Source organism: Mus pahari, chromosome 18 (assembly GCF_900095145.1).
Source record: "Mus pahari chromosome 18, PAHARI_EIJ_v1.1, whole genome shotgun sequence".
Taxonomy (NCBI): domain Eukaryota; kingdom Metazoa; phylum Chordata; class Mammalia; order Rodentia; family Muridae; genus Mus; species Mus pahari.
The window spans coordinates 11,614,228-11,630,918 of record NC_034607.1 but is presented as its reverse complement, the minus strand read 5'-3'; the positions used below and the strand labels follow the sequence as shown (position 1 = coordinate 11,630,918).

The 16,691-nt window shown below is 43.2% G+C and overlaps 1 protein-coding gene across 3 annotated transcripts in view; it reads right to left on the bottom strand.

The window, feature by feature from the left end:
* The window catches only part of Rcan2 (regulator of calcineurin 2), a 223,876-nt gene that overhangs the window by 18,375 nt on the left and 188,810 nt on the right, over positions 1-16,691 (bottom strand). For all 3 annotated transcript variants that reach the window (XM_029531338.1, XM_021217711.2, XM_029531339.1), the window contains 2 exons: positions 3,123-3,296; positions 34-205 (listed from right to left, as the gene is read on the bottom strand). In XM_029531338.1, coding sequence (XP_029387198.1) covers positions 34-205; positions 3,123-3,296 — 346 coding nt within the window. The remainder of the gene's footprint in view (positions 1-33; positions 206-3,122; positions 3,297-16,691) is intronic.

The following is a 16,691-nucleotide window of genomic DNA, read 5'->3' as shown; positions in this document are numbered from 1 at the left end:
AACGGTGAGTTTGAAGAAGGAGCAAGCGCTTACCTGGTCCTAGTTTGGCCACGGCATAAAGGAGGTCATAGTTGAGGACTGGTGTGGCATCGCTGATGGGCTTCCAGCCAACGGGAGGAGATGAAGGGGGTGAGATGAGGAACTGTTTGGCAGGCTGTGGGGGTGCCAAATGCAGTTTGTCTCCATCTGTCTCTGGGGTCTGGACCTTTCAAACAAGATAATGAGACGTGTGATTGTCCACACTTGCAGCTGGGCAGGGCTTCAGTGAGGGCCAGACCGCAGTGGCCATCACTCCTTACAGTACACAGTGTACTGAACTCATTGTTTACTTAATCCTAAAAAATAGCAGTTTCCAGCTTTTAATGAGCACCAGGGTCACCAAGAAGGCTTCTAAATCGTGTTGCTGAGCCCTGCACTACGTTGTGTGCACTTATGAGTGTACACATGTGGGTGCTAGTGGACAACTTCTGATGTCCTTCCTTAGGTACCAGTGCCCTTAAAAAAAAAAACAAAACCTTGATCTCACCAATAAGGTTAGGCTAGATGATGAGCAAGCCAGAATGCTGCCTAAGACCATCAGAAAACACACAGTCGTATCATAATTCACAGTACTAGCAAAATTACAGTTATAAAGTAGTAACAAAAATGATTTTGTGGTTGGGGGGGTCACCACTTCATGAGTAGTTGTATTAAAGGGTCGCAGCATTTGAAAGGTTGAGAACCACTGCCCTAACCCTTCCCATTGCTCTAAGGATAACTATGCACCCCCCCTTTAAAAAAGATTTATTTATTTATTTATCTATCTATTTATTTATTTATTTATTATATGTGAGTGCACTGTCGATGTCTCCAGACACTCCAGAAGAGGGCATCAGATCTCATTATGGATGGTTGTAAGACACCATGTGGTTGCTGGGATTTGAACTCAGGAACTTCGAAAGAGCAGTCAGTGCTCTTAACTGCTGAGCCATCTCTCCAGTCCTAACTATACATCCCTTAAATAACGGCTACTAATGTAGTTTCCTACTACCCCTGATGGTTGTCAAGCTGTGTCTACTTCTCTGAACTTATCTAACTCTTTATGAGAATGGAACCACAGAACAGGTGAGCTTTTGTGTCTAGCTTCCATTGCATTTTAAAGGCTCATTATTTGGTGATGGATTATCATCAACATTTCTCTCTCTCTCTCTCTCTCTCTCTCTCTCTCTCTCTCTCTCTCTCTCTCTCAGCTAAATAATATTCCTTTGTGTAGACATACTATCGTCTCTTTATCCCTTTATCTGTTGAAGAACTTCAGATAGTTCTCACTGTTGGCCTATTGTGAACAGTGCTGCTAGGAATTCTTGCTGAAGTATTTGTTTGAGTTCGTGATTTTTAGTACCTAGAAGAGAATTTATGAGTCACGTGGTAACTCCATGTTATCTTTTAACAGAAATCTATCCTCTCTCTCTCTTTCTCTCATGTATCTATATAGCTATGTATGTATCTAAGTATGTGTCTATCACATATGTATATATCTTATATCTATGTACCTATATATCATCTATCTGCATATATTATGTATATATATGTATAATATATAATATATTATACACACACATCCATGGTCTTTTGAGACAGGGTCTTATCGTATAGCTCAGGCTGGCCTTGAATGCAAGATCTCCTGCCTCAGGCCAACTGGTCCTGATGCAGGTTTTAATAAATGATGATCTAAGATTGTTCTAGCTACATGAATTTGTAAGAGATGTAGGAATTTAGCAGGAGTCTGCAGCTGACACAACTAGTTCTGATGCAGGTTTTAATAAATGATGATCTAAGATTATTCTAGCTACATGAATTTATAAGAGATGTAGGATTTTAGCAGGAGTCTGCAGCTGAAGCCATACTTGAGAGGTGACTATTGCCTAATGATGGCTAAGGCCTTAATGGAGAATGGATACTGACAACTAGAGCTGTGGGCTTCATGAACACCCCTAAGAACTACCCATCCCTGTTCATGAGTATTTGGCTTTATAAAACATATAATTAATTTTCATGGATTTATAACTATCGTTAATGTATTTAGTATACCATTAAGCTTATTATTTAAATTTTTAATCACAACCCAGTCAGGAAGGTTAGGAGTCAGCTGTGGTGAGATCAGTTCTGTTGCAGTTCCTAGCTGGAATTTATTGTCCCTTTACCAAAAATCTAGGCACAGCTGCACACGGCTTTCCATGTCACCACCATGGCAGCTACATGGGTTGATGATGTCATCATTGCCATCTTATAGATGAGGACTCTGAGTCCCAGTGAGGTTCTGTGACTTGCCCTAGTTAGAGCTTAGCTTGGCAAGTCCTAGGACACAGATACTGCTCAATCTGGGACTCACTATCGGTGTCTATTTCTTTCCTTATTTTCAAATCATTACCTCGGAGGATTTCATACATGTATAAATGTATTTTGATCAGATTTGCTTTCATTCCTTTACCTTCCTCATGTTCTTTGTGTTTTCATATCCACTGAGTCCAGTTCATGCTGTCCGTATAAGCATGGGTGTGGGACCATCCCCTGGACCATACTCAACCTGCCAGAGACCACACCACCAAGGAAACATCCCCCTCCTCTAGCATCCATCAACTGTTGAAAGTCCCTCAATTGGAGGTGGGGGCTCACAGTCCCCCTTTTCTCTCCATGCTAGAATGTTGACTGGCTTATCTCGGGCAGGTCTTAGACAACCATTAAATTAACTTCTTAGTGAACTAACTGTAACAGCAAATCTATCCTTGGGTGTGTAGGGGGCTAGAAGAAGGCATTGGTTCCCCTGGGACAGGGGTTACAGACAATTATGAGACACCATATGAGTGCTAGGACTCGAACTCATGTCCTCTAGAATAGCAGCCAGCTTTCTTAACTGCCTAACCATCTCCCGAGGTTCTCATTTACATTTTAATGTTATTTATTTATTTTCCAATTAACAATGACTTTTTTGTACTTCTAAACTTAATTTTACGTGCATGAATGTGTTGCCCACACCAGATGTTTGTGAACCACCATGTGCGTGCTGGAAATTGAACCTGGCTCTTCTGCAAACAACGCGTCCTCTAAACTGCTGGGCCAAACCAGCAGGGTAAAAGAGTTACCTGGGCGAAGTAGAGTTTTAGCTTCTTCCCTCTGAACTGGGTCTCATGAAGCTCTATCCGGGCACGGGCCGCAGATTTGGGGTGGCTGAAATTTATTCGAACCCGTCGGAAACTCTTAAACAGCTGGAACGTCACACATTCGTCATAGGTCCGGAACAGTCCCTCGAATTTTTCCTGATTGAAAACAGAGAAAGAAATCCATTGGTCATGGGTCTTATATGGTGTCATGTGACAAAAGCAGGTAACCTTGGTAGGTTGTTGAGAGCAGAAAGTTAAAACAGAAGGCAGAGTGGCCAGAAACGTAAGCTTCCTTAGCCTGGGTAGCCACGAGTAAGAGGGGTGTTCTCCAGATGAACTAGAGCCAACTTTGTTTTGGCATTGAAACAAAACAAAACAACCAATATTTATTGCATCAAGCCACTAAGATTAAGCTTTATTTTCTCCCTGCAGTATAACCAAGGCTCTATGATACAAAGCAATGATGTAAAATGTTTAATTTAATACACAATTTTAATTCTCCTGGAAAACACCTATTGCATGTTCACTCAGTACAAGGCGTGGTCTCTCAGTAGGTTTTAGGAGGCTACACCAATGGGGCTTATTTTGCTCTGGCATGTGATTGTCTAAAAATTTAACCTGAGAGTGCAACACAGATGCAAATAGGAGAACACCCAGAGGAATTAAAAGGAAATTCAGAGAACCATACATGTGTGTGTGTGTGTGTGTGTGTGTGTGTGTGTAATTAACACTATCTATAGAGTTCTTCTTAGTCTTAAAGAACTTACAAGTAGAAAATCAATATATATTAAGCACTGTACATTTTTAATGGTGAAATGGGTCTTAACAGAATAATTTCTACAATTAAAAAAAAAAATCCTGATTTTTAAATTCCGACAATCTGCAACCCTATATGTGGAACAACAATATGAACTAACCAGTACCCCCAGAGCTCGTGTCTCTAGCTGCATAGGTAGCAGAAGATGGCCTAGTCAACCATCATTCGGAAGAGAGGCCCCTTGGTCTTGCAAACTTTATATGCCCCAGTACAGGGGAACGCCAGTGCCAAGAAGTGGGAATGGGTGGGGAGGGGAGCAGGGTGGGGATGGGGAGGGTATAGGGGACTTTTGGGATAGCATTTGAAATGTAAATGGAGAAAATATCTAAAAATAAATTTTAAAAAATGAAAAAAAAAATAAAAAATAAATTCTGACAATCAGTATTTTGTCGAAATGCATGAACAATGGATTCTACAAGATTCATAGAATTGTAAGTGTGTGTGTGTGTGTGTGTGTGTGTGTGTGTGTTATAAATATTCCTGTGTCTTGTGCACAGGTCAGGGCCAGCAGTTGTTGCCCAGTGTTGTTCTCAATCTCTTTCCACCTTGGTTTTTGAGGTACAGTCTCCCAGTGAACCAGAGGTCATCATTCCAGCGAGGCTGCCTGGGCTATAAACTCCAGAATCTGCTTGTTTCTGCCCACACCAAGTCCTGGAATCACAGCTGCATGCTACCATTGTCCCTGCTTTTAATTGGAACCTTACTTATTAAGCCATCTCTCCAGCCACAGGTTCATAGAATTTTAACCTCACGTTGGCCTAGTGGATGCTGAATTTACCCTTTCTCTCCTCACTTGCATCATTTTACAAGTTTATAGTCTCCACTCATTCGGTAAGTTAAGTCCAGTCAAAGTCCCTGGGGCCCTGGCTTCAGAGGTGCTTTTGAACTATGTGAATAATCAGACGACTAGACTGATGGGAAGAAATGTTGTTAGTATACGTAAAAGAAGGATGGCTGTAAAATGACCCCAGGGCTAACGCTGTGACCACAGGAAAAAGGATGATGTGGGGTTTGGAACTCTTGACTCCTGCAGTCTTTTAGAACAGATCCCTGAGGTCAGGGAAGAGCTTCCTGTCTCTTTGGCATCCAGAAGATTTTATCCTAGCCTTTTATGTACATGCCTCTGGTTCTCCCAAACTCAGCAACACCCCAGGCTGACCCCACCATAACTCTTCTCATGCTTAACTCCCATGTCTGACCACTCTCTTATATTCCAATATGTCATCCCATCCCAACGACGCAGAGTGCCTAGTCAAAGCTCTGGCTTGCTTTGCTTCTTTGTGCTTACAGATATCTGATAGATTCTTTCCCCCTCTTTTCAGTCTTTGTTCTTTTCTCTTTGCCTGATAGCAGCAAACCAAGCATCTCCCCTTACCACTGGTGGAATAATGGGTTTTCCCCATCATCTCTCAAGCTTTAGGATAAACAAGCCCCAAAGCCTGTGCCTCCGGCTACCTCTCCAAGGTGTTCCTTAAGGAATTCTTTCTCCCAGTCCTGTGCCTTTCCAGACAGAAGTTCAGATAATTAGCATCCTTTCCTCTTGCGCAGCAGGAGTGGTCGGAGCTGACCAAAACTTAGCCAGTGGTTTGATTAGTTATGAGCTATCCTCAGCAATGGGACAGGAGAGGATGTTAAGAACTCAGTTTTTCATTTAGCATGTGTTTTAGGGCCAAATTCTTGAGTCCTCTCTTTGGCTCACTTATTTGACCATTTGAGAGGTTCTACCTCCCCATCTCCTCACCAAGGCCTTTTTAAAATATTACTATCATTTTTAATACAATGCTTATCAGTTTGAGCTGCCAACCTTAAGTGCTCATGTTAGAGGAGAAGAGTCAAAAGAGCTGGGCCAAGGGCTCTGGGCAAATAGCCCTATGTGTGTTCTCCACATTGAAATGCTCTAGCCAACAAGCAGCCCTTGCTGTCTTCTGATCTTCAATAGATGGTTCTACACCATGGTTGTCCAGCCTCAGCTTCTAACGTAAGTGTCCTATGTCATTTCTGTTGCTGTGACACGATATCCCGATAAAAAGCTAGGGAAACAGAGAAATCAGTGATTTATTTAGAGTATAACTCCAAATTACAGTCCATCATTGTGGGGAAGGTCAAAGCGGGAACCTAAGAAGTTAGACACACACATCCACTCTCATCCACTTTTGAGAAGAGAGAAACAAACGTATCCTTGCTTCTCCATTGCTTTTGAGCTAGTGTTTACTCTCACATAGTACAGGGCTCAGCCTAGAAAATGGGGCCACAAAAGGAGCTCGCAATACCCATACTTAGAGATTCAGGTCAGTGCTTAGGGGCCAGGGTTTTAATTGGGCCATATAGGGCTTTATACGTAGGGTGTTGATAAAAAACATCTGCTGTGTGCTTGGAAGGCCCTGTATATCTTCTCAGGAGCTTGCAGTGGGGGTGAGTGAGATCTAGCCAAGAATGAGGAGGTTTCCATCAGTGACATTATAAATGTTCATATTTTGAGGCAATAAATTAGATACAAGACAATTTGTCTGGAGGAAGACATAACACATCAAGGCCATCAATGTACCCGTAGACAAAACAATTGCATAGTAAGACCAGCCGCAGGGGTCTTCCACCTCCACCACAGCAAATCTATTACTGTGTTGATGCCCAGTGGCAGCCAAGCACACAGTTAAATGTTGTGGTTCTCCATCTGATGGTTTTCTTCACTTGTGGAATCCCTCAGACTTGGCTGTAAGATCTCCCTGTAGCCTCTATGCTGTTCAATCATGGTGGTCTGCAGTTTTTGGTCTTAGGATGCTGAACTCCCAGATATTGCTAGAGAGCCAAAAGAGTGAGCTTTTTCAGAGTGGGAGTTTCACTCTTAATATTGATCATACCAGACATAAGACAAGTTGGAAAAAGATCTTTACTTATATCTGCATTGCAAAGCAACAGTAATAGGCCTTTTGTATATCATAACCCGATGAGGGGAAATTTCTGTTTTCTGAAAAATGACAAGATACGGTCAGAAGGTCGTCATTGCTTTGCAGGTTTGCAAATCATCTCACTTTTAATTTCCCACCTACTTCCAGCACACTATGCTTCTGTGATTCAACCGTGTGTAGAAGTACGCAGTGGGGAAAGCATACATTGTGTGAATAACCTCTCAGGAATTTGTCTGGTTTTCCTTGATACTACAATGCTTGACAAACAGTTGCTTTGGAAGACTGTTGCAGCTCAGACTCTGAAGGCACAGCCAAACAACACTTTAACTATGTTAAGACTCATGGATCTGCTCTTGTACTTTAAGCAGTGTTTTAACCCCTGCAAGACTTTACAGTATAGTGGTTTACTGTCATGTAAAATAACTTCCCTAAGTCATATGGCCTTACAAAATGATGAATGAATCATACCATTTAGAAATGACAACCAAGAAAAAAAAATCCGGTGGATACAATTTTTCCAGAATTGAATTTTGGCATTAAAGCTTGTGGTTTATCATTGGCAACACACATAAGAGCTATTTAAAAAATCATGAGGAAAGTGGAGGGAGGGGTGGGTAGGTGCCAGGAGAGGGCATTGCATCACTTGGAGCTGGTGTTACAGCCGGTGAGCCACCTAAAATGGGCAGTAGGAACCAAACTGGAGCCCTCTGTCTGAGCTATCCGAGCTCTGACCGGTGTCTTCAGCCCCTGGAGGGTTCTCCTTTTTATAAGTCAGCATGCAGTGTAATGGGCTGCACTGCATTCACGCACATCCCTTAGACTCTGCTCTTTTTCATCCTTCCCACGGTGCTTGGCTCAGCCCTCTCCTCCTTCCTTCACAGTGCCTTCCTCTCCACCAAATGGTCCCCTCCTCTGCCCGTTTGATCACATGCCCTTCACTACTTAGAGAATGTAGGATTTTTAAAGTTTCCAACTTTTTGATGGATTTGACTTTTGTTAGTGCAGCCTGGGGACTCAGCTTGTCACTTAACGGATCCGGACACAAATTTTTTGCTTTCTAATTTTTTTTTATAGTCTAAGAATTTTATACATCTGTAATACTTTGATCAGAGGAGCTCCCAGTTCCCCCCTTTCCAATTTGTCTCACATCCATCCTTATTTGTCCCTCCCAACTTCATGTGACCGTTTTAAAAGACTTATTTAGAGTATATGTTTATGAGCATTTATATTCATGAGCATGATGCATGAGGTACGTGCCTGGTGTCTTCAGAGGCCTGAATAGAGGGTCAGGTCCCCAAAACAAGTTATAAGTGCTTGTCCGGCACCATATGGGTGCTAGGAACTAAACTTGGTTCCTTTTCAAGAGTAGCCAGTGCTCTAAACCACTGAGCCATCTCTCTAGCCCCAGATAAAGAACTTACTGAGTGCACTTAGAGCTTCCTGTAGGTTCACGGGTTTGGGGCCATCTACTAGAGTGTGGGTAGCCTCTCGGACTTTCTCTCCCCCATCAGTCAGCAATTTCCAATAGCTCCTCAGTTAGGGGTGGGGCTTCATGGCCCCTCCCTTCCAAACTTTGACAGGTAGCAAGTCTTATTTAAATTTCTTACTACATATATGCAATCAGTATTTATCCAGTTAGTGCCTCATATTTAAAAGGTATTCAAACATACCTATGAACACATGATAGGGCAACACAAGTCAAGATAGAAAATGAGTAAGAAAAAGGCATTGGGCACAAGAAGAGAAGCATAATTGGAGTCTAGTGGATACATTCAGTGAAGCTGAACAGTGTCTCATACCTATGACCTCTGTCACAGCTGGGCCAGCATAACACCAGCCATCATTGTAAATACACACCAGGCAAAGAAATGCTCACCCACTCTATAGTTCATGGAGTCTACAAGGCAAAGGTGGCTCTGATCTTAAAACTAGACCATCAGATCTGCCCAGGTCCACATAAAGGGACTATTACCCTTTATGAGGAATGAGCAATGTTCTTGTTCGTGTGACAGAATGGTGGATGGTGTGTTTCTGATCAAAATATCAGCAACTACTAATTCCTAAAAATCAACAAACTGAGAAAGGGCTCAAGACATTCATTCTGCCTGGTGGGTGGCACAGAATCTGAGAGGATTTTTAGAAAACACTATGGAAACCTCAAATAGTTACACTGGCTTTAATTTACAGTCAGACAGTGGAACAAACCTAACTTCTCATGGTTCTCTCCCTAACTCTTTAAAAACATTTGAGAGAGAGAGAGAGTTGGAGTTATCACTGCTAGAGTTTAGGCTTTTGTCTAAACAAAGGAAGCCCACTGCTAGCCAGATAACTGTACAATTAGGTAGTTAGCAAACTCAAACTAGTTATACTACAAAAAACCTGCCAGTAACATGTAAAGGAGCCTGGAGATCCCCCGACCAAACGAAGAAGCAGACTTTTCTCGTCACCCTAAAGAGCAGTGCTGTACTCGTGAGACTGCTGTGTGGGGAGTTCAAGGGAGGGAACCTTTATCTTCTGGGAAACCACACCATATTCCTTACATAGTTTCCAGTGTTTTACACTTAGTGTCCCTGTAGGTTTAAATTATCTTAATAAGAAACTGGGCATCTCAAAAATCATAAGGTTACATCTGTCAGATGTAACCTAGAAACTGTCAAAGAAGGAAAGCATTCATCACCTTTCCGTGGCTATCATGGACTGTCACAGGCAAATCCCACCATCAGAGTGATACTGGCTTTGATGGGCCTCTCAGGGGGCCCTGCTGTCAAGACTTTTGGGAAGGGGATACCTAATCTGCGTATTTGCATGTGGTGGTTCTTATGTCTGGATTTAACCCATCATAATCTCTTTGTCCGGCCCTTTATTACTAACGCATGCATTGCCTCATCTCTGGCACTGAAGTACAGGATCATTATGGACAGAGGGGTTGCCATGTCCTGCACAGCTAGCTCCTGGAAACTTAACTTAGGTGACATGGGGATAAAGAAATGTGAGACACTCAAGAAATGACAGCTACATAAGAAGAAAAGCTGGGATGGGCATGTTCTGCTGGCTCTGATGGAGGGTCTTTAGTATACAACCCAGAAACACAAAATGTTTATTATGTACAGCATGAGGAGGAGATATTAGCTAGCTAACATTATTGGGAGGTTTTTGTAGGGGAGAAGTTTCAGGCTCCCAAGGAGGAAGCTGTGGCCCACAGCTTACTTTCAGTACACTAGTCTTAGCTAAAGGTCAGACATCTGCCAGCACTTATACATGGACCAGGGGAAGGCTTTGCCAATTCTCCGAGCCTCACCTGGGGACGTGAGGCTTCTCTGCCATCTCTACAGAACTGAGGAAGCAGAGTCTGTGCTCATGTCAACAACACACATCACTTCATCCAGTCTCTACAGGGAAGTCAGACGTTTTCTTCATCGATAAAAGAAATGGGCAGACTTCACGTCCCAGGTCTGCTTTGAGAAAAGAAAGTCTTTGGAAGGGGTTTCTAAGTCCCTTTCACAAGGACCCAGGAGAAACAGGATAAATAAAAATCCTAGTTCCAAACTGGAAAAGAAGCCTCACTTTTCCACACCACTTTGTTTGCCCATGAACGTCTCTCAGCACAGAACCTTACCCAGGCTGTGTGCCATTCTGGTCTGCTCTTCCCCGCAGGGGCTACACACCATTGCCCTATGAGGATGCAGCTCCAGGTTGTTTTGTTCAGAGAGTCTCCATTCCTACTGAGCTGTCACATGTTCAAAACCAGGAAAGCAAACAAACAGAGACGAAAACAAAACAAAAGATGCAAACAGATTCCCATAAATCCCATACCGAATAATGTATAGGAGTGCCCATGGTCTTTTGAACCGAGATGAGATCAAACACTTTCAACTTAGGGAATCCCTCATTCATCAAAATAATAAAAGTTGGTATGAAAGTAATGATCTTTTTAAAGAATTAGACTGAAACATTATAACTTCTGCAATTCTTAGGAAAATATGAAAAAAAAGTGACCCCCAATGGCCAGTGTAATAGTGTGCGGAAAAAAAAAGCTTCGCTCCTTTCTAGAAGTATGACGTGGAGAGTGGTGTCATGCACGGAGGCCTAGCTAGAGAGTCTAGGTTTTCAGCCCAGCTAGGCCAAATGTAGTGTTTGTGGCTGGAAAGTACAGGGAAACCCACTTGCTGCTCTCACCCCTCAGCTGCTTTGCTTCCGATCATTAAACTGTGGGTCTTCCCCACAAATTCTCCAATTCTCAGGACACCACTGCGCGCTGTACAATTTACAGTATTATCTACCTGGAGGCAATGTCAGGTCACTGGTGAGGGTTCTATAAGACTGTGCCCAGTTTAAATGCCAATCGCAAGATAAAGGTCATGTGCTTCCGACCTAACAGTTACCAATAGTTGAGTTCCTCCTCCACCATAGTTACACTTACCCATTCATTACGAAGGAGCCAACTTAGCAACTGTCACATGGTGGAGAACACACAGCAAGTGTGTGGGGAGCCAGGCGCAGCTTCCACACTCCTAGTCACACCATCCTCCCAGCACCTCCACAGGACGTTTCCTTTCAGTTTTACATGGAGGTCTCCTTACATAGACAGTTCAGTACTTTATTGGCGATGAACACTACTTTACCTGTCTCTTCCTCTGGGAATTTACCCACCTCCTAATCACAGGTTGCCTTGACAGGAAACCCACCTTTCTCATTAGCACACCGAAAGATAAATGGATTCTCCCTACTTTAAGGACTCTAGGGCTTTGTGAACCAGGGATGAAGATATACACATATATTTTTCTTCTCATGGTCATAGTATCAGTCTTTTAGCTGATCTTGATCATTTCCCTGGAAGGTTTTATCACCAGGATGAGAGCAAAGAAATTTGAATCTCCCACCAAGAAGTCAGTTCAGCCAGTTTTGTTAACTGATGTGCATATTAGTAATAGGATCTCAGCCAATGGTATACAGACGATACAGCTTAGCATATCCCCTCCGTTCTTGAGCCTGTTTGCTTAGAACCTAGTTCATAGCTATCTAATAAGGAGTATCAAGAGTCAGATAACTGAATGAATACAGAGATCTGCAGATGATATTGTGTGCCTAGGGGCCCTCGTTGGTTCAGACTCCACACAGTGACAGGCTACTCTCTGGGTAAGATTCTCCCATTCCATTAAACCAAATTATAATGGTTTGTTACACTGGTCCGATCCAGCTGTACCAAGTCACCATCTACTTGTAAATATCTTTGAGCTTTGAGGTTACCCCGAGTGCACTTGTTAGTTTTTGTTAACTTCATGTAAACTACAGTTCTTTGGGAAGAAGGAACCTTAATTAAGACTGGACTGCAGGCAAGTCTGTGGAGCATTTTCTTGATTAATGATCAATACATCGGGACCCAGCCCATTGTGGGCAGTGCTACCCTTGTGTAGGTGGTCCTGGAAGGTATAAGGAAAGGAGTTGAGGATAAACCTTGGGAGCAAGTCAATAAGCAGCATCCATCCATAGTCCCTGTTTCAGTTCTTGTCTTTGTGCCTTGAGTGCCTGCCCTGACTTTCCATGATGGACTCTACCCCAGAATGTATAAGCCAAACAAACCCCTTCCTCCCCAAGCTGCTACTGGTCATGGTCCTTATCAGAGCAATAGAAGGCTAACCATCATCAAAGGCATGCCTGAGAGCACAGGAGTAACAGGGATGTAGTCCCCTACAAGGTGAGGAGACGGGCAATAGATGTGAACAATGACTTCTGCGAATCAGAACCCTGGACCTGTGCTCATGGCCATCTACTCCAAACAAAGGAAATATCTGGCTGCTCTCTTATAGTCAGCACATACTGGTTCATAGTATTGATGGTCACCTCACTCTCAAGAGCCAGTGACAGCTTTGTCCTTACCTGAGGCATCTATTCTTTCTCTTCTCTGATCTTTATTGCACAAAATCATCTGTGGTGAGCATCAACCCGGTCAGATGTAGGGTCTAACTGTGCTTGTGTAATTGAAGATGGGATTGGACTTTATACTCAAGTGTTGATTTACCTATACTCGAGTGTTATATAGGCAACATGAGACACTATATAAATGTGTTAGAAGCAGAGTGTTTGGCACTATATAACCTACTTCAAATCCTGGTTCCTTTCTACCCTGACACACCTTTCTCTTATTTATAATTGGGAACAATGGTAGCATCCATCTCTCAGAGGTGTCCTCAGTATGATGTAAATCAATATAATTAAGGTATTTGAAGTGTGAGCACAGTGTAAGTATGCGAGCTGTCATTATTAATCTCATATTATAAGGTAGAAAATATTTTATTTCTATGTCTATGTTTGGCCTATTAGTTGTAGCTGTATAAATATCACCATGTCTATATTCTCTTCAATTTTTGTCCATGTCTCGGTCTTTATCTACCAGTGCCTCTGTCCATAAACATTTAAGACTATAAAGAGAAATGTTTATAGGAATCATATAAAATTAGCTATAAATGCACTACCCTGATTTTATTTGTGGTTATGTGTTTAAAAATGTAGAGCCCACATGTCTTAGTTAGGGTTTCTGTTGCTACAACAAAATATCATGACCAAAAAGCAAGTTGGGGAAGAGAAAGGTTTATTTGGCTTACATTTCCACATTGCTGTTTATTATTGAAGGAAGTCAGGACAGGAACATCAGGGCAGAAACCTGGAGGCTGGAGCGGATGCAGTGGCCAGGGAAGGGTGCTGCTCACTGGTCTGCTTCACATAGCTTCCCCAGCCTACTCCCTTATAACCCCAGACTACCAGCCCAGGGAGGACACCCTCTACCATTGAACACTAATTGGGAAAATGGCTTACAGCTGGATCTCATGGAGGCATCTCCTCAACGGGGGCTCCTTCCTTTCTGATGACTCTAGGTTGTGTCAAAGCCAGCTAGCACACCCAGTTAACCAGGGCATTCCTTGCTTTTCTGAAATCTTCACCAGTGTCAGTAAAGTGCTTGCTGAGTGAAAGCCTGCTTTGGATCCCAAACCACGATATAAAACCCAAATCACGGGAATGTGTATTTGTTGCACCAGAGTTGAGACGGCAGAGACAGGAGGATTCCTCGGGCTCACTGGCCAGCCAGCCTAGATTTCCTGGCAAGTTCGAGGCCAGTATAAACCCTGTCTCAGACAAAATGGTGAATGATGTCTCAGGCATGATACTCAAGGTGATATCCCATATTCCATTGTGCCCTGGGTAGATGCTGTGGGATAGCCCATAGGTACCTTAAATTTAACGGACCCATCACCAAGTTATAAATTGCTCTACAGTGTTTCTAAAAACATGCCCCCATCTTCCCAGTTGCTCCAACCAGAAGCTAAATGTCCTGTGCCTTCCTCTCCTTCACTGACATTAAGCACTCAACAGCCCCTGGATTCTCTGAGTTCACTGCTCTTCAGCCGTCACCCCTCCCACTGTCTTCACATTGCCACCGATTTCTGAGCTCCCTGAAGCTGACCCTGTGACTGTTCTGGGGATGCTCACTATTGGGACATTTGAAAAGCAACCTGGAAAGATCACTGCTAGAGAGGACCTCCAGACAGGAAGTCCCAAGTTATAAAGATCTGTTAATGGTTTTTCGCCATGAAGTGCAACTGAGCATTCAAGGCCATTTAGACGAGAGTTGCCAGTTACCCACCAACCTCATACCCTGCTGCTGCCCCATCCTGTTTCCTAGATTCTAGGCAAACTTCACTGAAAGACCCCAAAGGAAGGTTGTTCTCTCTCCAGGCTCCCTTTCGCCCCTGTTCTCTCTTCTCCTGGACATGCCATTTTGTTTTAGGTCACTTTGAAGTGTTTCCCTAAATCCAGCTTAGCTTTCACACCTGAGCGGCCCTTCTCCAACACCACTCAGGTTTGGACTTTCTTCCACTGTGTTCTCACTGAGGTTAGTTAGTGAGGGCAAAGGTTCCCTCATTACCTTGGACTTCAAGAGCAGGAAGGGTGTCATTGTCCTTTTATGTCTTGTTCATTTCATAAGGGACTATTGACCCATATGCCGTACAGGATGTTTGGATTCCAAAGAGAGATCATTTGGTAGAGCAATGAGTGCATTAATGTTGGAAGAATAGCTTTTTCTGACCCACACGTCACCTTTTGGAGCATTGGTTAATGCTCTGCATGCACTGACCAAATGGATTAAGATCCTCTGTATAAAGATGCTATGGGGAAGGCGTGATTGAATCTGACACATTCTTACTCTCACCCCATTCCTCTGTCTAGGTTTAATTTCTACTTCCTTAGAGCTTTTCAAAAGCTCAGAATCACTTGTCAGGTGACTGCATCCTGATGGGTGTGTGTCTGTCGGGGGCAGTGTTAAGAGAGAGGGCAGAGAGTAGGTGGTATATAGAATATGTGTTTGATTTAATGCATGCAAATGAGATTGTGGCTCTAAGCAGGAAGGCAACATGATCAAATGACTTAAATATTCATATTAACTTGATTGTCTTTTTTTAAAATGGTGTTTTCCAACTGATTTTTTTTTCCATGAAACTGAAATGGCATTTATATTATCTTAAGAGGCAGGTAGCTCAGAAGCTTGGAATACCTAAGATACAATTCACAAACCACATGAATCTCAAGAAGAAGGCAGACCAAAGGGTGGATACTTCGATCCTTCCTAGAAGGGGGAAAAATACCCATGGAAGGAGTTACAGAGACAAAGTGTGGAGCAGAGACTGAAGGAATCACCAGCCAGAGATTGCCCCACCTGGGGATCCATCCCATAAACAACCACCAAAACCAGACATCATTGTGGATGCCAACAAGAGCTTGCTGACAGGAGCCTGATATAGCTGTCCCCTGAGAGGCTCTGCCAGTGCCTGACAAATATAGAAATGGATGCTCATAGCCATCCATTGGACTGAGCCCAGGGTCTCCAATGAAGAAGCTAGAGAAAGGACTGAAGGAGTTGAAGGGGTTTACAGCTCCATAGGAGGGACAACAATATGAACTAACCAGTACCCCCAGAGCTCCCTGGGGCTAAACCACCAACAAAAGAATACACATGGTGGGACTTGTGGCTCTAGCTGCATATGTAGCAGAGGATGGCCTAGTCGGTCATCAATGGGAGGAGAGGCCCTTGGTCATGTGAAGGCTCTATGCCAGGGCCAGGAAGTGGGAGTGGGTGGATTGGTGAGCAGGGGGAGAGGGGAGGGGACAAGGGAAGGGGGTTTTCTGAGGGAGACCAGGAAAGGGGATAACTTTTGAAATGTAAATAAAGAAAATATCTATTAAGATTAAAAAAAGAAAGAAAGAAAAAGTGGTTCAATCATTAAAACTAAAAATAAAGTACATATTTTATACTTCCTGTTGTTTTTCTGCTGGTCTCTTTCCTCCTCTTCATTTCTGAGGGATTTTAAGTCTCACACCCCCAGTTCCTCATTAGTCAATCACACTGTTATGAAGCAGAGGTAAAACTGAAGATCATGGAAATGAATGGGAGCTGAGCACTTGCTACCAGCCGCTGCCTGCATGAGTCTTACGTTTATTTTCATGGCAAGAAGAATAGACTTCATTTGCTTTCCAAACCACAGGTCAAGGGCCTCCTGATGCTTTCCAGCTTGCAGGCTCATTCTGGGAAATACATCTCCCAGGAACACCATATGATGACCCGCTTAGAAGGGAGGGAAAGAGGGACTGGACTGATGGCTCAGTTGTTAAGGAGCTCCCATAGAGGACTTGCATTTGGGTTCCCAGCACCTACAATGGGCTACCCACAACCAACTATAACTCCAGCTCTAGGAGATCTGACACCCTCTACAAGCACATTTATGAACAACACACACACACACACACACACACACACACACACACACACACACACAC